At 42.9% G+C, this 21,530-nt stretch overlaps 1 protein-coding gene across 1 annotated transcript in view; it reads left to right on the plus strand.

Moving 5' to 3' along the window:
* The first annotated feature begins 12,853 nt into the window (after window positions 1-12,853).
* Window positions 12,854-21,530, plus strand: part of OTOG (otogelin) — a 175,218-nt gene continuing 166,541 nt past the window's right edge. Inside the window, exons 1-3 of the mRNA XM_030560499.1 lie at window positions 12,854-12,892; window positions 13,488-13,542; window positions 19,465-19,555. Of these exons, the coding sequence (XP_030416359.1) occupies window positions 19,537-19,555 (19 nt within the window). The 5' untranslated portion in view covers window positions 12,854-12,892; window positions 13,488-13,542; window positions 19,465-19,536. The remainder of the gene's footprint in view (window positions 12,893-13,487; window positions 13,543-19,464; window positions 19,556-21,530) is intronic.

Genomic DNA, 21,530 nt, shown 5'->3' on the forward strand with positions numbered 1-21,530 from the left:
TGGGTACCTACCTTCTCCCTGGTTCTGGCCCATTCTCTTCCTCTCTCTGCACTGAGCTGGGAGTGCACTGAGCACAGGGCTGGGGGGTGAAGGGTCTGGCCAGGAGCTACAATGAGGGAGGGGGCTCAGGGTTGGGGCAGGAGATTTGGGTGTGGGGCACTTACTTGGGCAGCTTCCATTTGATGCGAGGGGTGCAGGAGCTCCTGTTTGGTGCTCAGGGTGAGGGTGGAGATGGGGGGGTGCATGGGGAGTGGGAGAGTTGAGGATGTGGGGGGGTACAAGAGTAAGGGCAGAGGGCTGGGGGCATGTGAGGGGGTGCAGGTGTCAGGGTAGTGGGGGGGCTGAGTATGTGTGGGAGTGCCAGAGTCAGGGCTGGGGTCGTGGACGGAGGGTGAAGGAGTCAAGCAGAGGGCTGGGTGTGTGTGTGTGTGTGTGAGTGGTCAGGGCTCAGGGCAGAGGGCTGGGTGACTGCCCCCCTCAGAATCCCCAAGCCCCCCTGCTCCTTGTCCCCTGACTCCCCCCTCCTGGGACACCTGCCCTTAACTGCACCCCAGGACCCCACCCCCTATCTAAGCCTCCTTGCTCCTTATCCCCTGACTGCCCTCCTAGGACCCTACCCCCTACCTGTCCCCTGACTTCCCTGACCCTTAAACCACACCCCTGCCCCCAGACAGACCCCCGGGACTCCCATGCCTATCCAACCGCTCCCCGCCCCCTGACAGGAGCTCCAGAACTCCCAACCCATACAACCCCCAACCCCTCTCCACACCCCCGCCTCCTGACAGGACCCCTAGAACTCCCGACTCATCCAACCCCCACGGCTCCTTGTCCCCTGACCACCCCCTCCAGAGACCCCCCACCCTAACTGCCTCCCAGGACCCTCCTTGCTCCCTGTCCCCTTACTGCCCTGACCCCTACCCCCTTCGCCCCCTGACAGGCCCCAGGATTCCCATGCCCAATCCAACCCCCCCTGCTCCCTGACTGCACCCTCCAGAGACCTCTCGCCCCAACCACCCCGCCCAGGATCTCACCCCCTATTCAACCCATCCTGCTCCCTGTCCCCTGACTGCCCCCATCCCTTATGCAACCCGCCCAACCCCAGACCCCTTACCATGAGGCTCCAAGGAGAGCCAGACACGCTGCCCCGTGGGAGTGGGCAGCCCCATCCCTCAGAGTGCTGCGCGCATGGCGACAGGGCTCCAAGAGAGGGGGGAAGGTGGGGGAGGGGCCGGCGGCTTGCTGCGGTTGGCACGGCGCTCTGGCCCAGGAGTGCGGACCCCGCGGCTTGCCGTGCCAGGAGAGTGGGGCTATTTGCCCACCCTGTGAGCACACATATGCTTCTGCTCCCTGCCCCTGCAGAGGGAGTGGAGGGCAGAGGAGAGCTGGCCAGGCTGGGCAGGATTTTTAATGGCAGCTGGAGTCTCGGTAGGCAGCAGCATGCCATTAAAAATCGGCTCGCGTGCCGTTTTTGGCACGCCTGCCACAGGTTGCCAACCCCTGCTTTAAGGTACACTCAGCCAGGTTTTCATGCATTTGTCTGTGTCCTTGACAGCATTGCCAACTCTCAGGATTTGATCACAAGTCTTGTAATATTTGATGTTTTTCTTAAAGCCCTAGGTGAATAGTCAAGACATTTCAGCTTTCATAATAAACAAGAAGTTTTTAGCCTTTGTACTTTTAAAGAAAAACTTAAATACCTGAAGCTCAAATGCTCCAGAACCAGGAGGCAAAGAAAAGAGAACTCAAAGTTGTTTGTTTGTTTGTTTCTTAGGACTGCATTGATTCATGATTTCTGAATTCTTGGGGTTGTCAGTACTGCCACAAGAGTAAAGATTGTTTTTAATGGATGTTGAGAGTGTCTCATAAGCCAATCTTTCCTGGGCCCAAGGCTTTAATAAAACCAACAAATATTGCCAGTGTAGTGATAAAAATGACTAGAGTTGGCAACACTGATAATTCTCTTGGGTGAGGCTGAGGGCATGAAGAATCAAGTGAGAGTTTATTAACTAAAACCCTTGGCAATTTCCCGTTTGAGTTTTAAATCATGGTGTACTTTGACCACACCAGAGTGAAGAGGATCAGCACCTTGCACAATCTGGTTGACAGTTTGTAAAGCATGGGTGACATCAGCAATATTATTTATAAATGCAAAATATTTTGGGCCATAAAATAACTTTTCATCTGAAAAGAGCAAGGCATATACACCGTGGTGTAATTTGAATGACTTTTCTTGCATCCTCTCAATATAAATCAGATGCAAAGTTACGACAAACTATAAAAACAAGTCTGCCAAAATAAGGGAATTTAGATATGTTTGTTTGCTATTTTTCAGTCCCTCCTTTAGTACCTAGTTATTGCAGCTGAAATGGGCCTGATCTTAATTATAAGAGCAATCCTTATTCAGAGGAGCAATCCCACCGAAAATAGTGGTTACTCATGTGAGTAACATTACATACATGTTTAAATGTGTATAGGACTGGGGCCTAGAGCTTCTGAGAAGAAAAGCAAGATTGGGCCCCTGGTCAGGAGCCCAGTTTGAGGCTCATTGAAGTCAATAGCAAGTTTTCCATTGATTTCAGCAGGTTTTGGATCAGGCCCCAGATGCAATTCCTAAACACAATGGGAAGAATTGAGGCAGATATGATAGCAGCCTCACTTCTGCAGCCTTTGCTTTCAACCTGGTCCCACTTTAAAAAAACAGTTTTTATGCTTTTTCAGCAATACACATTCATTTATTTAATAAATATGACCTAATAGTATGCATTTCTATAAAACAATGTTACAGGGAAGTTACATTATTATAAATATGTTAGCCACCAGGACAGCAGGGGTGGTGGTGTGGTATTCTGATTGGGGCACGACAGCAATGCAAATAGATAAAAGCCCATCTTAGATGGTCTCCAAAATGCATTTTGTTAAAAACAAACTGTATACTTATACATTATGAAATGTGCTGTATGCATATAAATTGTGCAATTATAATGTATACTGTACTAACAGGAATAAATTGCAGACCAAGGGAAGACTGGGGTCAAAATTCTGGTCCCCACTGCACTCTCTTTGCATTATTCTGGAAGGACAAATGAAGTTGGAAACTGACCACATCTCACAGAGTTGGCTCCTACACCATCTCCTCTGCATCCAGTGTGCGTATGTAGCTGGCAGATAATTTACTGGAGATGTTAAAAGTTGTCCGAATTTAAACCTGACTGGAGTAAAACCTGTAACTGGCTCCCTCTCTTCTGCCTCACTACACCAGCAAAACACAGGCACTGCAGAGGATGTGGATCTAGGACTAATACTAATTACATTTAAGAGGACAAGAATGACAGATTCAGTAGATCCACAGATCTCTGGTAGAGACACTTAGTATTTTCCTGAAACATAGACAAGAGCCTGACCCTAATGAAAGCCAACACACAGCTGAATGAAGAGTAAATGCACACAAATAGTTGACAAAATATGTGATGCAGTTTATATTATAGATGGAACTGGTGGCACTGCTTATAGTCAAAGTTGCCTTACATTTTCCACTATAAGACCCTGTTTCAGTTGCTTATACATTTACCAAACTTGGACAATTGATGCTGTAATTTTCAGTGCCTCAAGCTGATTTTTTAAGTTTCAGATAAAACAATTCAGCTGTTTCAAAAAAATGAGATTAGTGGAAAGTATGCTGTTTAGTCCAAGTTAAAAAAAATCCTTACAACGGTTTGAAATGCTCCAGCACCTCCATTCTTTGGAGCAAGGACTTTACACTGAGCAAGAAAGGTTGCACCTTGTACTGTTCCCATGAAAAGTCATCCAAATTAGGGCAAGTTATAAGTTTTTGAAAACCTCAGTTCTCACATGCTCGTTAGAGGCTTTGGGAGTTTGAGGCTAAATCCTGTGAAGATTCTCCTTGTACTGAGCATGCACCATCTCACAGCAGTAGGGGCTGAGAAGAACTTCCCTGCAATTACTTCTCCCAGCTAGTGGGAGCTGATAGTCTGCTCTCAGTCCTATGCCCAGTACCACATCTGTCTTGTGCCCTGATGGCACCCAGCCAACATGGAGAAGAAAGCTGCCTGAATTGAATGCAGAAGGGACAAGGAGTGGACCTGGTGGAGGGAGTAGATGAGACAGAACTTGGAGTGGAGAGACTGGGACAGGGATTTCATGAGTGGGTGGGGCTAGGCAGAAGAGCCTGGGAGCCAGGGGTGGGAGTAAACAGAGACCAGATTGGGAGCTACTGAGAGCAGACAAGGAGCTAAGCAAGGGAGACTAGGACTGGAAGCCCTAGAGAACTGAGATAAGACAAGAAGTTGGAGGTGGAGGTGCAAGGGAGCCTGGGTTAAGGAACCTAAGAGACTAGGGTGAAGAGTTTGGTGTAAGGCTGAGGTTGGATGAGGATCCAGGAGAGGGAGTCTGGCAGGTGAAGTGAAAGGAAGTTTGGGAGAGACCTGGTGCCTGAAGAGAGAGTTTAAGGCAGGAATTTGGAGCATGGGTAGGAGAAGGAAGAGGACTGGGACAGGGCCAGGCTTGGGAAGCACAGGAGTTGAAGGGTCTGTAAGCACCAGAGAATACTCCCTGCCAAAACCTGGGGTGAAACAAACAAACACACATCCTTAACTTTATTGCAGGTTGTATCTTCATTAGTCCTAGAAAGTAAGAGAGGTGAGTAAGATCCTTTATTGAACCAACTTCTCTGGAGGAACTGGGTGGAAGGTACAAGTTTTTGAGCTATATAGGGATCCCAACTGCTTGCTTCATTTGAAGTGACTGCTTCCAATATGTCTTGTCCCTTCTCCTTAACAATCTGTCCCAACTTGTATTTAGCTCAGGCACTCTGCTTCCTTTTCCAAACATGAAGAAAAGCTGGATGTAGCTCAAAATTTGTACCTTCCACCAACAGAAGCTGGTTTAATAAAAGGTTTTAACTCACCCACCTTGTCTCTCTCATACTTAACTTTAGTCACATGAGTAGGCTCAGTGCCTTCAATGAGACTACTCATGTATGCAGGACCAGGGTATTAACATGAGATTGTGCCAGATAAATGATTTTAGTGAGAATTAGATGCTTAACCAGATTAGGCACCTTTATACATCCCACTAGGTGCCACTGTGCATCTTTGGGCGTCTAAATACTTTTGAAAAGCTATTCCCATGTAAACTGATAGCATGCATTGCAACATACTGGCAAGTAGCTTCGAAGTAGAGAAGTGATTAATATGGTATTTAGTACAAAAACTTTCATGCCAGACATTTTCATTGCAGAATGCAGAAATAGATATGCAATATATTTTAATTCAGTCTCATTCAAATATGACACCGTCCACAAAGAAATAGTCAATTAAAAGTGAAATAATTAATAGTATTTTTAAACTGTATTTCTGAGACCAAAAGGCCTGATTTCAATCTTGCTTGTACCAGTCTCTCTTGTCATCCTCCTGTCTCCCCCCCCACTCCCGTCCAAAATCAGCATAGCTCCATTACCTAATGGGGATCAGAATCAGGCCAGTGTGTCCTAACCCAAATCTGCTTCAGTCCTCTCAGGCTGATCTCGTCTTGGGTCATTTCCCTTGCTAGTATCATTTAGAGGAGTGGTTCTCAAAGTGTGGATTGCCACCCCATTTTAAGGGGGTTTCCAGGGCTGGCGTTAGACTGGCTGGGCCCAGGACCAAAGCCCAAGCCCCATTGCCCAGCGCTGAAGCCAAAGCCTAAGCGCCACTGCCCGGGGTTTAGGCTTCAGCTTCAACCCTGGGTGACGGGGCTTAGGTTACAGGCCCCCTCCACCAGGGCCAGCTTTAGGCCAATTCCACCAATTCCCCTGAATCGGGCCCTGCACCTAAGAGGGCCCCGTACCCAGTGAGAATCTCTTCCCTGGCTAGTGGCGCCTTTTTAATTTTTACTCACCTGGCGGCGCTTCATGTCTTCGGCAGCACTTTGGCGGTGGGTCCTCAACGGCACGTCCTTCAATGCCGCCAAAGATCTGAAGCAAGTGAAGGACTCGCTGCCTAGTGAGTACAAGCCCCAAGTGTTTTTTTTTGTTTTTTTTTTGGTCTTCCCTGCCGGGGCCCCGTCAAAACTGTTCGAATTGGGCCCCGCACTTCCTAAAGCCGGCCCTGCCCTCCACCCAGAGATGAAGCCCTTGGGCTTAGCCTTTGGCCTCACTGCCCAGTGCAGCAGGGCTCAGGTAGGCTCAGGCTTTGGTCCCCCCTTTTGGGGTCATGTAGTAATTTTTGTTGTCAGAAGGGGGTCATGGTGCAATGAAGTTTGAGAAACCCAGATTTAGGGTTTATTCTCTTCTCACTTGCACTGGTACTACAAGAGGGTAACTCCAATAACTTTAACAGAGTAAGGTTACCATATGTCTGTATTTTCCTGGACATTTTTAGATATTTAAAAATTCCTCCCAGATGGTGATTTAAGGACTAAAAAGCTGGGCATGTCTGGGAAAATATGGACATATGGTAACCCTATAATAGAGCTACTCCTGATTGACACAGGTAAACGCAAAGAGAACAAAATTTATAGTCTACTTGCTTCCTCCTGTAGACAGAATAGCAGTTTGCATAAAAATATAGATGTGTATGGTGGTATTTGTTTTATTACAAGCTGGAAGGAATGAGAATCAGTCAAATTCATTCTGTGGGCAATGCCTTTACTCAACTCCTTTAGAAATTGCCTTAAGTCCTTCCAGCTGATAATGCCAAATTGCCTATTGTAGATCAATGCTCACCAAATCTACTTCCTTCTGTATGTTGTTAGACTGTGTTAATGCCCTCAAAGCCTTGTCAATGCTACAAAAAATTACTAGGCACTGACACTGCATGTCAGCAAGGGGAGCAGCTGAAGATGTTTTAGTTTTAAGTGTAGACAAGGGGAGAACTGTATTCAGCACCATTTCAGAAATCATTGTTAGAGCAGAGGTGACTCCATCATACAAACCCCTTGTCTTCTCCCTGTAGCAACCCCAACACCGAGGGGTGCTTAAAGGCTATTTCTTCCAAGCACAAGATGCATGATCTTATCTTGCCCTTGTCTCCTACATAGATAAAATAACATGAAAGGTACCAAGAAGGCCAGTTAGACATAATGTATAAGTTATTTTCAGAACCCACAGCTGCAAGATATTATGGAGGCAAACCTTTTTGTAAGAGGATTAGACATATAAGTTTGAAAGATAAAATAGCTATTTTTTTTCATGCTTCAGGTAATAAATTGGTCAAGTGAAGTCAGAAAGAGCTTCCTCCCTGTAGTAGTGGTAATGCAGCGTTAGGTGTATTATGGAGATTTTATACCTTCTCTGGAGCATCTGGTATAGAACTTACTGGAGATAGGATAATGGAGTTGATGTACTATTGGTCTGTTCTGGCAAGACATGTCATGTTACTCTGTGCATAAGTGCACACACACACACAGTATGCAAGTCCACAAACACAGCCCAACTTCTAAAACAGCATGCTTGAGATCTGGTAAGCTATGTGATAGTTCTGAAGGTTACATTATTTCAACTATAAACCATATTAAAATTTGATGCAACTCTTTTTCCTTGTTAGCTTTAGGGCAGAAATTCCTTCTTAATAACAAATATAGCACACACAGACATCTAAATGGGCTTGCTGTTGGTTTCAGAGGTTGTTGTTTGATCATTAAGAAAGTGGAAACAGTAGAAAATGCAACCCTCATTACTTACAACCAGTGGAAAGCAAAAACAACAAGGAGTCCTTGTGGCACCTTAGAGACTAACATATTTATTTGGGCACAAGCTTTCATGGGCTATAACCCACTTCATCAGATGCATGGAGTGGAAAATACAGCAGGCAGGTAAAAATATACAGCACATGCACATCCATGCATCTGATGAAGTGGGTTATAGCCCATGAAAGCTTGTGCCCAAATAAATATGTTAGTCTCTAAGGTGCCACAAGGACTCCTTGTTGTTTTTGCTGATACAGACTAACACAGCTACCCCTCTGAAACCTGCAACCAATAGAAAAGTTTCAGTGAAAAACACCTACCTTGTATACTTTTATAGTTGGTCCCCAAAATGGATTGTATTATCTATTTTATCTGTGTCAGCTGGATCCTGTTGCTTTTGATCTGTTTTCATAATTCCCATTGATGTCAGTACAATCAAAGTCAGCATACCTTGTGGGCTAGTGAGAGGAGATGGTGAATAGGGGTCCTGCCTTGGACTGAAGGCTGCATACAGCCTAAAATACCTGTTGGGGATTATTCAGAAATAATTGCGTAGAAATTAAAGAGGAGAAACCTTTTAATGTCTGTCTTTCTCACTTTCAATCTCCCCAATGTTTAGAGATTGATATTTTCATCAAGAATTCCATTATTTCAGTAGAAATGAAACACTTGTTGCAGCAAGAAACACAATCCACAGGGACAAATTACAAAGGGAGAAAAAAAAATCTTTAATGACTTACTGTTAACAGACTTCCTAAAGCAGTCAGAAAAGGACTCTTTTCATTTGAGACAGTTCTCACCTGGCACTGGCAGCCTCTAAAGCTTCTGTTATAAGATATGCAAACCTGAAGAATGAAGGGGAGTGGGGGGACAGCAGATGGAAGAGGGATAGAATAAAGGAGAAGGGATCAAAAGGAGGAATGATAGAGGAAAGAGAGAAGAGAGGAATAAGAAGTAGAAAGACATAGGAGAGAAGGGAAGGTGTGTGTGAAAAGTATTTCCACACAGAGGCAATGAGAGAGATAGAGCTCAGGAGTGTGAGTTTGCAATGAAAAAGGAATAGGGTTACCAGAAGCTGTGGAAGTCACTAATATCAGCCTAGACCTATCTATACTCTGTTCTCTTTGCACCTCTCTCACTTTGACATTTAATGACAACTTTGCAGCTATGAAACTTTTATACTGATGCTAGCATAAGTAATCCTTCTATTAAGCCCTAAGGAATACTTGCTGGAAGCTGGTGACAATTGCTTGAAGTTGATAGTGGCAGATCCTTCTAAATTCTCAGCAGCTGGGTCTGGTGCTTGAGTTTAACCATGACAAGATCTAGCTTCTGTGAATTGTTTGTATGGCTGTATGCCCTTACAGGGTGCAGAGGGGAAGGGCAGCAGAGGCTTACATTCTTATTTCAGAATTATGATATTGCTAAGTATTTCTGAGATATTAGGAATTTCTCAGCATGAGACAGATAATGAATGTGAATAACCTGAAAGAAAATTCATCAGCAGAAACCATTTTCCTGAATTTACCACAGGATAAAGGGGGATGAATTGGAGGTTGATGAGTAAAACACAAAACCCACCATATCTTCATTTATTCCCACTGTTTATTCTCTTTCTTTAGTATGGGGTTTCCCTTTTATAGGAACTTCCCCCTTCTCATTATGCCTTCCTGAGTCTGGCCTTTTAAATTTGGCAGAGCTAAACAGCTCCAGATTTAAGTAGCTATTTAGTAACTAGATGCTTGTTGTGTCTTTCTCTCTACTTTTTTAAAAAATGTTTCTGAGAAACTGGTACATTTGTATTTGAATAATGTACTGATATGTTTCAGTTCTCTTAACTGTGAGCTTTATAGAAAGCTTCTTGAACACAACCCTTTATTCATAGTGGATTTATCTGACTACTTTGCCACGTATATACAAATATGATTTACTTTTGTCTGAATCTCTCTCTTCTGAAATAGCTATTAGTTTTTGATGGATTCCAGTGTTAACATTTTTCATGTAACTTTTCTGTCTCCTCTGACGGAATTTGATCTCGGAGTCCTGATATGGCTGTTGCCTTCAATGGGAGTTGTGCTTGGGTTAGGACTGTACAACAGGTCCTTACTGTGACATGAAGGAAAGCTCGGGTGATTGGACTCTCTCTACGTGTTCTTCTATTTGTACAGTACTTGCCTTTACATATGGCATCTGACATCAGTAGGATTAGAACAGCTGACCAACCTTGGGTGTAACCTAAAAAGGATGGGCAGCAGAGACATCTCCATTCACTCACCATTCTCAGTGATTCTGGAATGCATTTCCCACTGCTTGCCAGAATAGAATTGTGGTATCCTTCCAAGTAGGACTCAAGGCTTTTGTCTCATTTTAATTTATGCTGTTTTGCACTTTTTTAGTATCAGGTGATCTTCAGGGCACAGTGCAAGGCCTTTAAGTAGCTCCTGAAATTTGTCTGTAAGATTCTTATCCCAGAATTCTGCATTCAGTGCATCTGTAGGCTTGGGCCCTCAATGCTCATGGTTACATGTAGAGTAACATTTATAAACATGTATATTGGAGTGGGTTGTTTAGTTGGTTTTGCTCCTGCTATTGGATCTCTCTGGCCAAGTTAAAGTTTTTACTAATTTCAAAGGTACATAGGAAATGCTTGAACGCATGCACATAAGGAATGGAAGTTTTTATTATGGACCTCATAACATAAAACAAGGAAGCTTTTAATATTTCCATGTATTTGTCTTTAATAATACTTTCCACTTCTCCAGTAGTTTGTTTGTCTAGTGCCAGATCAGAGGCTCTTGAGGTACTTTACAGGTATTCATTAATTTAAACTCTGCATTCCTCTGGGAGATGTAACTAAGGGCCTACTCCTGCTCTCATTGAAGTCAGTGGCAAAACTATAATTGATTTCAATAGGAGCAGGAGTGAGCCCTAAAAGCCCCAATTCTTGCAATGAACTCCTAGTGCCCAAGCCCCGGCAACTGCATGGTTCCAGGTGCAAAATCAGGTCCTAAATGATGTGCTGAGAACAGATGTTTTTTGCTGCCCCAAGCAGTTAGGCAGCCTTTGGCGGCATTTCTGTGGGTGGTCTGCCGGTCATGTGGATTCGGTGTACTTGCCGCCAAATTGCTGCCGAAGCCGCATGACTGGCAGACCTCCCGCAGAAACACCACCGAAGGCTGCCTGATGCCACCCCCCGCAACTTGCTGCCCCAGGTGCATGCTTGCTGCTCTGGTCCTGGAGCCACCCCTGGCTGAGGGTTACAGAGTAAGTCTATTGCAGAACAGAGAAGAGAATTTATACCACTGGACTTCTAATCCTGTTTGACCACTAGACTATCTGATACTCCCTCTCTGATACTATTTATACAAAGAAGTTTCTGAAAAAATTTAGTGAAGTCTCCCTCTGTACTGCTGGAACCAAAGCATCCCATAATGTTTTAAAATAACATATAGAAGATGGAAAAATATCTCAGAACATAAGAACTGCCATACTAGGTCGGACCAATATTCCATCTAGCCCAGTATCCTGTCTCCTGACAAGTGTGCAGTACCAGAGCTGAAGAGGGAGTATACGCAACGGGGAAGTTGGAGTGATCCACCTCTGTCTTTCCCTCCTGTCTCCTGGAAGTCAGAGGTTTAAGGTTGCCCTGAACATGGGGTTGCATTCCTGACCATTGTGGCTAATAGACCTATCCTCCACGAACTTTGTTTCTTTTTTTTGAACCCAGTTACATGTTTGGCCATCACAACATCCCATGCCAATGAGTTCCACAGGATAATTTGAGCTGTGTGACACAGTACTTCCTCTTGTTCTTGTTAAACCTGCTGGCTATCAATTTCATCTAACACTGTTCTATTCACTTTTTCCATACCATTCCTGATTTAACAGGCCTCTTACCATATCCCCCCTAGTTGTCTCTCTTCTAAGATGACATCTCCCCTCATATGGAAGCCATCCCATACCCTTGATCATTTTGTTGCTCTTCTCTGAATCTTTTCAGACAGTGCACTTAATGGTAACGGTAATATATAAAAGAACATCTTATGCAACTGTTTTGTGTCTTTGATTTAAATAATGAAGATGCCCCTACACAGCTGTAGACACCCCAATGTGTACAGTACTAATGGTGTAACCCCAACACCATTATTTTGGGGGCTGGACTAGATGACCTCTCTAACGCCCATCCAGCTAATCCTACTTTTCTATGATTGTTTGGAATCTTATCTGCTGACCTTAGTAGCAAAAATAAATGTTTTAGTCCTGTTAGAACTGCACAGCCAATGAAGTTATGTGAGAATGAACTCCCTCATATTCAAATTACAGGGGCAGACTCTTTATTACTGATAATGCACAAGCCAGAAAAAAAACATTTATCAGCCCCCCCCCCCTTAGTCGTGTTTGTCGGGCTGGCAGTTAGAAAACAAAATCAGGTAGTTTTACTGGTAAATAAGGCCAGTATAGTCTGGATTCACTGACACTGGATGAGGAGGATAGAATCTCAAGTTCCCGAGTCACTCTGCAGACTAGTATTGCCTTGAGGTCTCAAGTGAGGGAGTCACCGAAGGGAAGTAGGGGGTGGGACCAACTGGGGGCCTTTGATAGCGGCCGAATTATGGTAATCAGAGGAGGAGTCCAGGCGCCCCAGGCGTGGGGTGCTGCAGAGAGGGCTGAGCGCTAGAGAAGGGACAAGGGGAAAAAGAAAAGCCAGACGTAGGAAGAGCAAGCGAGGGCTTGCCCGCCCCGATCTTCCCTCAGTCCTGCAGTGCTGTGATGTGCCCAGCGTGCGGGTAGGGAGCAGGCGGGCCGGTGTTACTTCGCTTTCCGCCGGAGAGCACCTGCCTCCTTCTCCGGGGGAGTTCGGCCTCCCGCTCAGTCCAAGCGGATGGAGCCCCGCTTCCAGCCCCAGTGGCTTCTCTATGTTGGGCTCTCCTGCGTCTGGATCTCCCAAGGTGAGCTGCACCTCGGGAAAGGGGGGGCGGGCTTCGTCCCCCGACCCCTTGGTTAGCGCACTTCCCGCTGCCTTTCTCCGGTGGGGGAGAGGAGCCGCAGGGCAGCCCCCGGGCGCACGCGGCAGGTGGACAGAGGATGGAGCCGTGCGCCTGGGGGGGGGAAGTGGCCCTATAGCTAACCCTGGCGACTGTCTTACAGCCCTGTCTGCATGGAGCGCCGCCGCGCAGCCCGCGTCAAGAGGGGACCCTCTGCCTCCCAGGTAAGAGGCTTCAATGGATTGGCTCGTTATCATCTCCAATTGGGGGGACTGGGGGCTGCGATGGGTCTATTGGCGCCCAGCCTGGGTGTCTTTCCTTCTGCGCCCACCAGAGCTGCTTCAGCTACCCTGGGGGGCGGGGGGGTCCTTGGGGACCCCGTTCTATCCCTCCCTGCTGCCCCTCCGGGGACATCCGGAGCCTGGTCTGAAGAGCAGATGGGATTCTCCCGCCGTCTTGCATGGCACGTTGCGGGGCAAGAGGAGCCCCTGGTCAGGGAACAGCTTGGACTCTCTGTGATCTGACCTGTGCGCTCCTCACGCGGGGCAGCCGTCGGGGGGGGGGGGGGGGCAGTCGCTTAGGCAGGCCGGGCCTGTGGACTCAGGCGCTGGAGGATCCCCCGGGAGCTGGTGGCGGGCGCTGTGGCAGGGACATCGGTGTAGCCCCCACCCCGGGGTCGCCTTTGGAGCCTGAGAACGGTCGCCGGCCGCAGCCGAATAGGGTTGAAGCGCAAACTGGCTGTGTGACGGTTACGCCTGAGTAGTAAAGGTGCGGCTTACCTCCGCCGAACAGACCCAGCCTTGTTCTTCTCTTCCCCAGGAGCGGCAGCCGTGCAGGGCCGCGGAAAGGAGATCCCGCTGCGCCGACAGGGCAGGTAGGCGAGGCGCAGCCACTCACCTCGGGGAGCCCTTCTGTGCAGGGCGTGCTAGTGCACAGCTGCAGCTCGGGCCAGCAGTTAGCTACTTATGTGTAAGAGGAGGGAGTCCACCCGCTGAGAGCTTGGGCAGCGTTTATATTCCATCATGTTCTCCCGATCTCGGAGACAAACTCTCAGTTTTCTTGTCCGCCTGTGGCAGCTAACTGTGTTAGACAAGTTGTGCTCTCACAGGCCTGCAATGAGCTCTGGTTATCTTTAGCCGAGGGTGGTCCTTTGCCTTTATGAGTTATCGAAAGATTAGTTGATGGAGGAGGAATTGTGCATGAACCCTATCAGGTAGAGAACAGGTACATCGACTAATGTGCTTAAATGTTAGATAACCTTAAAATGGTGTTTAAGAGTACTATTTCTCCCCATGCTAATTTCCCCCCTACTGTTATTCACACTTCTTGTCAACTGTTGGAAATAGGCCGTCCTGATTATCACTACAAACGTTTTTTTTCTCCTGCTGATAATAGCCCACCTTAATTGATTACTCTCCTTATAGTTAGGTATGGCAACACCCGTTTTTTCATGTCCACTGTGTATATATATCTTCCTACTGTATTTTCCACTGCATGCATCCAGTGAATTGTGTTTTTGCCCACAAAAGCTTATGCTCAAATAAATTTGTTAGTCTCTAAGGTGACACAAGTACTCCTCGTTCTTTTTGCTGATACAGACTAACACAGCTACCACTCTGAAATATTTCTGGTTGTTTTTCTAATCTGAAATGATGGAGAATCCTGCTATGTTTCCTTAGCACATTGCCAATCTAGCTAACCATGTCAAACTAAGATTTTAGAAGGTGCAAAATAATGGGAACTGTAGATGAAAATAGATTTTTTTTGAAAAGTGAATCAGTAATTTGTGCTCAAAAGATTACATTTTATATTTCTTCCACTAAGCATGTTGAATTGATGGGCTTTAGCAACATTTCAGGGCAGCATTTCAAGGATTAATGAGCAGTGCATACGGAAGAATGTTATCATTACTTTCCACAAATGATGCCAGCCTTGGAAAAAATATATATATACAGTCAAATCTCGCAATAACACTCCTCGCCGTAACGCGAAATCACATATAATGCGATCATAAGTTGGCTCCCCTTTAAGGCCTAATACCAGTGGTCCCCAACACCATGGTGCCCACTAGGACATTGATGTGCCCCCGCCTAGTGCCCAGCAGGGGAGAGAAGCTGCGGCCCCGTGCCTGCCAGGGACAAAGAACTCTGAGGTTGCAGGCGCCAGTGCTCACTGTCTCTAGCAGGTGTGGGGCAATGTCTTCTCTCCAGCTTGGATGCTAATTTTTTGTATGTATTTTACTTTGGCAACAGAATATTATCCTATTCAGCTTGCTTCTGAAGTGCAATTTCCCTTATTACTTTGTATGCTTTTCTGTCTTTGATTAGGAGGAAAAAAATCCATTTTGCACCCTTTAATTAGGTTCCCAGAAGGGAATCTGGTTCTGTCTCCTCTTTCTCTCCACTGTTTGTTTCTGGAAAAGTTCAGTGGAGAGAAAAATATGCTACACAGCCACAACCAGGTAATTAAGTCAACCACAGATAAAGTCAAAGGTTTTCTTTAAAGAGGTATTCAGGGAACAGTAACTGTCTCTTTGTTCTTCTATGTTAGACTACTGATCCTAAATCACTCAGCACAACCTTTTGTGGGAAATACTGTGTATATCTGGTAGATTAAAAAAAGTTAGCTAAAGGCAGCACTTAATTATTGAGATGGGATACTGATTAACATGTAATATTAACAGTAGTTATCCTACCTCCTTTTGAGTCTTCTAAAAGTGTGTTACAAAACTGTAAAAAGGACTTGAATGTTAAAACTCTTGAGCATGAAATATTGTAAATAATAAAGTTAAACAAATTTTAAGGTCATTTTTGTGGACATAGTTGTTATGGTTTAACTAACTATATTTAAGAACTTAAGAATGGCCATACTGGGTCAGACCAATGTTCCATCTAGCCCAGTATCCTGGCTTCCAACAGTGGCTATTGCCAGATGCTTCAGAGGAAGTGAACAGAACAGGGCAATTAATCAAGTGATCCATCCCCTGTCATCAAATTCCAGCTTCTGGCAGTCAGAGGTTTAGGGACACTCAAAGCATGGGGTCACACCCTGACCAGCTTGGCAAGTAGCTGTTGGTGGACCTATCCTCCATGAACTTATCTCATTCTTTTTTTGAAACCAGCTATACTTTTGGCCTTCACATATGCCAGGCAACAAGTTCCACAGGTTGACTCTGCCTTGTGTGAAGAATTACTGATTTATATTTGTTTTAAATCTGCTGCCTGTTAATTTCATTGGGTGACCCCGGGTACTTGTGTTATGTGAAGAGATAAATAACTCTCTTCCTTATTCACTTTCTCCACACCATTCATGATTTTATGGATCTCGCTCATATCCTGCCTAAGACATCTCTTTTCTAAATTGAGCACTCCCAGTCTTTTTAAACAACCATAATCATTTTTGTTTCCCTTCTCCATTTCCAATCCTGATGTACACTTTTTGAGATGGGGTGACCAGAACTACATGTAATATTCAAGGTTTGGCCATTCCATGGATTTATATAGTGGCATTCTGATATTTTCTATTTTATCTATCTCTTTCCTAATGGTTCCTAACATGTTAGCTTTTTTGACTGCCACTGCACATTGAGCAGGTATTTTCAGAGAACTATCCATGATGATGCCAAGATCTTTCTTGAGCAGTAATAGCTAATTTACGCCCCATAATTTTGTATATATAGTGGGATTATGTTTTCCAATGTGCATTACTTTGCATTCATCAATATTGAATTACATTTTGTTGCCCAGTCACTCTTTCATTACATTCACGAATAATATAATTTTTACAAATTTGGCAATACATCTTAACTATAGTTTCCAAAAAGATTACTTATGTTGTAAACTGGTGTATAATATGCATAGACATTGAAAAGCTGTTTTCTTTTATTAAAATTGTACAATATTATATGTAAAAGATCACTGAATTGAGAAAACTGTAGGAACTGCTGTTTCAGATCTGGAATAAATGAGTGAATTGAATGATACTGTTTAGGGTGGTAATGTATATTTAGAATAGATGCTGTTGCAAAATAATCTTTTTAAGACAGAGACTGAGTAAAAGCTACTAGAGGTAAATGTAGCTGGATCTGACTCTGGAGTGGCCGCTTATTATATTTATAAAAACAACAAGGGGTCCAGTGGCACCTTAAAGACCGACTAAGATTTATTTGAGCATAAGCTTTCATGGGTAAAAAAAAAGATTTATTTGGGCATAAGCTTCTTCAGATAATTTTCACTCCATGCATCTGAAGAAATGAGGTTTTTTTAATCCACGGAAGCTTTTGCCCAAATAAATCTGTTAGTCTGTAAGGTGCCACCGGACTCCTTGTTGTTTTTGTGGATACAGACTAACATGGCTACCTCCTGATAATTTATATTTATAAGTTTCTGCTTTTGATGAGCCAATGTGAAAAAACGTTAACTAGCATTACTTCTTGTTAGTACTGGAACAAAGAAACTGGGAATTGTTAAGATGACATACCAGGTGTCTTTATGTCAAATGAATGATTAACTAGATTTTATACTTCAGATGAGCACATTCTGTACACTGCAATGTAACTGGCACTGTGTGAAATAAAAATAATCACTTGAATTCTTATATCTAGGAAGCTCTGCTCTTCAGTTAGGTATAAGACTAAAGCTGGGTTGATGATTGCAATTTGATACTTTGAATAGGAGGGTGATGGAACTCTTAACAGTTCTGAAGGACTTTTTAAAGCCTCAATCATAGTTTTATGTTGTTACTGTCCTTCCTTCTGTATTGCTCTTAATTGTTCGCAATTAAGACAGAAGTGACTTGGCATTTGGAACATTTTCTACTTTTTGAACACCTTTGTTTGATGTTCATACTAGCCTTGAAATGTAGTGTTTGATACATTTTTACAAGTTTTGATGCCTTTTGTATATCAATAGATTTTGAAAAAAACTTAATGACTGTGGGTGCATTAAAGCACACTTTTTACAAGAGCTGATATAAAAATATTCCCTATTTATAATGGGTTGCAATAGAAAATAGAAGAAAATGGTTGGTCATTTTGAACCTTGTTTCCTATCAAAATTCTACAGAAAATAGTCTTTAACTAGTGGTTCTGAAAATAGGTGTTTTGTTTTATTACATTACAAGCACTGATACCTCATCTGTTACTATGTTATCTGACTATCCCATTTAATATAGACAGTCTCTTAACTATATATTACATTGGAATCTAGATGCTAGAAGCCACATCTTCAAAAGCAAATGGATAAAATTGTATCTGCAGTTTTTTTATATGTGTATACAAAAATATTAGTTGTAAATGCAAGCTACATTTTTTTTCCTATAAATTGGGCAAATACCAAACCACAACATATGCAAATTATATTTGCCTGTACATCTCCAAGTTATCAAAATAATGAAATGCATAATATAGGACTGTGGGTTGAAGCCCCTTTTATTCAATGGTCCTAAAGAATGTTGTCTCTTTAAATTTTCTGGAGACTGTTAGATTAATGATGGCCAGGGCTGAAAGGTTAGACTGTACTCCTAAACTGTTTTTAAAGTGCTGGCACGAGCTTCTATTGTTAGATTAGGACTAGACCAACTCCGTTTCAAATTCAAAGATATGTGATACAGATGCCCAGTATGGAAGTTGGGATGGGGGTTCTTTGCATTGTGAATAGTTAAGTTACTTGATGGGAGGACAGAATGCAACCTGGGGAAAGAACGAAACTGAAGAAATTAATATTGAAAGAATGCTCCTTTCCCTCCCGGCCCCTCCCCCCAAAAAAGGAATTGAAAGGGTAAAAGAAATCTAAAAATAAGAGAAGTGTAGAGCAATGGGAATTCCAACAAAGAAGAACATGTGAAGTGGACTAGAAACAATGAGAGCCAAAAAGGTAGAGAAAAGGAAGGAAACCGGATCTAGAGGTATCTAACTCATAGTAACTTTGCAAACATGGAATGGGGGAAAACAACAAGACAAATTAGAAAGCTTAGTGGCCTAGTGGAGATGACAACAGAAGTTTTCAGGAAAAGGGGAACATAAGAGGAGAACCTGACTATATTTTTGAGCAATATATGACGGAAATTTACAGAGTGGGGGAGAGGGAATGAGACACAGATGATAGGAAGCTTTTAGGGCCTAACCCAGAGTTTATTGGAGTTGTTTGAAAGGCTTCCATTAACTTCAATGAACTTTAGATCAGACCATGACCTTTAAAATGGAATATATGTTTACTTTAAGAAAAGACCTTGCATAACTGTATCCTGTTAGTAACGGTTGTTTTATTTCAGCAGTACAGAACACACACAATGGTAAATGAGTTTGCAGTAGTAAATTCCTAGCTGTTCATTTCTTGGACTATTTCATTTGGTGATGAGAATTTCCAAAACAGGCAATTGTTTGCACTGAATGCCTTTGCTAAATAAAAGCATGAAGGTGTAGAGGCTGTAATTGTTAGGAGGTGGGGGAAAGAGAAGTGTGTGGATACAGTTTTTGTAGCTTATATTGGTATTTTGGAAGTTGTTACTATGTTATTTTTTTTTTTAAATCCTCTGTATAATAACTGGAACATAATGTGCCCTGGGCTCGTTTATAAGAATCTTTTATTTCAATCTATTTAAAATCCTTATCCCTGCTAAAAAGTTGATGGCACAATATGGCCGTAATCTATTTGACTACTCAGAGTCATTATCTAGGTATGAATCCTAGTAAAAAGGTCAGAATTTACCATTGGATTTTATGAGGTGAAAAATAGCTTGAACAAACAATAATATAATTTATTTAAATGCGTTTGGTTTTTTTCTTATTTTTGTAAAGGAGCCTGGAACTTCAGTTTATATCTCTTCATCTACTACAACATCCTCATCCTGGGAAAGAAGCTTTCATAGTATGAAATGTGAAGCATCCAGTAAGCTACCTTTTTTTTTTTTTTAAATAAGAAGAGTAATAGACAACTCATGAAATAGTTTGATATGAGTATTAAGTCCTACACAGGGAATTAGAACAACATGTTGACATAACCTTATTCCCAGATTCTGGACCTTAGCGTCCAAAATTTGGGGGTTAGCATGAAAACCTCCAAGCTTAGTTACCAGCTTGGACCTGGTACTGCTGCCACCACCCAAAAAATTAGAGTGTTTTGGGGCACTCTGGTCCCCCTGAAAAACCTTCCCTGGGGACCACAAGACCCAAATCCCTTGAGTCTCACAACAAAGGGAAATAATCCTGATTCCCTTCCCCCCTCCAGGTGCTCCTGGAGAGATACACAGACACAAGCTCTGTGAAACTACGCAGAGTGAGTCCCCCTCTCCGTTCCCAATCCTGGAACAAAAGCACTTTCCTCTTCACCCAGAGGAAATGCAAAATCAGGCTAGCAATCCAACACACAGCTCTCCCCTTGATTTCTTCCTCCCACCAATTCCCTGGTGAGTACAGACTTAATTTCCCTGAAGTAAAGAAAAACTCCAACAGGTCTTAAAAGAAAGCTTTATATAAAAAAGAAAGAAAAAATACAAATGCTCTCTCTGTATTAAGATGATACAACACAGGGTCAATTGCTTAAAAGAATATTGAATAAACAGCCTTATTCAAAAAGAATACAAATCAAAGCACTCCAGCACTTACATTCATGCAAATACCAAAGAAAAGAAACCATAGAACTTACTATCTGATCTCTTTGTCCTTACACTTAGAAACAGAAGACTAGAAAATAAAAAGTACTTCTCCAAAGCTCAGAGAAGCAGGCAGACAAAAGACTTAGAGACACACTTCCCTCCACCCAAAGTTGAAAAAATCCAGTTTCCTGATTGGTTCTCTGGTCAGGTGTTTTAGGTGAAAGAGACATTAACCCTTAGCTATCTGTTTATGACACATGTGGAAAAAAAAATGTTTTTACAGCATTTAGCATAATAGGACCTCACCTGATTAATCTGCCTGTTTATACCAGTGGCTAAACTGTTCTCATAACGGTATATATTTGTAATTTATTTGCACATTATAAACAACATTATTTTAATTTGAGGTCATGTTTTTCTTTTTGATACTACTTTGAGTCTTGTAACACCCGTTGGTCTTCCATTTTATGTTTGGGTGGTTGTTGTTCTGGTCTGCTTGTTTTTCCATGCAGGATTTATTTTGGAGACTTTCCGATTCCTTTTGCAGACATTTATCTTTCATGTACTGTATATGTTTTGATTTAGCTCCATCGCTTTATAAATGTTCTCAAACACACGGGGTATAACAATAATATATGATTCAGCACACTTCTATCACATAAAAATCAAATGTTCAATGGCTTCACTTTTTATTGTGCTTAGATTAATAGATGAGAGAACACAATCTATCACAGTGCCAGAGTGCCTAAGAACAGTCTACAAATTAAATAGGCATATTAGGTCAAAGGGACATTATTGCTTTGAATAGCATGTGTCTATAGCTTTTTCTACTATGCTTTTCACAAATTGATATTCTAAAAAGGCTTTGTCTTTCAGGGTTTGTGCTTTGTAACTGAGCACTAGGGCTAAGCTGAGGTAGTTGCATAGTAATTCTCAAAATAATGATGACCCAGTTATTAAATTATATTATATTTATAATCCCCAGTTACAGTTTTGCTTTAATTCTCCAAACCTTGTTATAGTTCCATTCCCATTATGGGCAATGCATATATTTTATCATGCAGTATCTAATGTTACCATATGCTATTTTTTGAATAGAATATTTACTTCTCAATTATACTTATGTTTTCTCAAACACAGTGTTACCATATTCTATTCCCATATATAGTAATGTAAATCTGGAGGGATTCTGTTGAACTGAGTGGAGTTCCTTTAAATTTAAACCAGCATAAAACAGAGCAGGACTTGGTTCATTATCATAACATTTTG

This window comes from Gopherus evgoodei, chromosome 4 (genome assembly GCF_007399415.2).
Source record: "Gopherus evgoodei ecotype Sinaloan lineage chromosome 4, rGopEvg1_v1.p, whole genome shotgun sequence".
In the NCBI taxonomy this organism is placed as follows: Eukaryota; Metazoa; Chordata; order Testudines; family Testudinidae; genus Gopherus; species Gopherus evgoodei.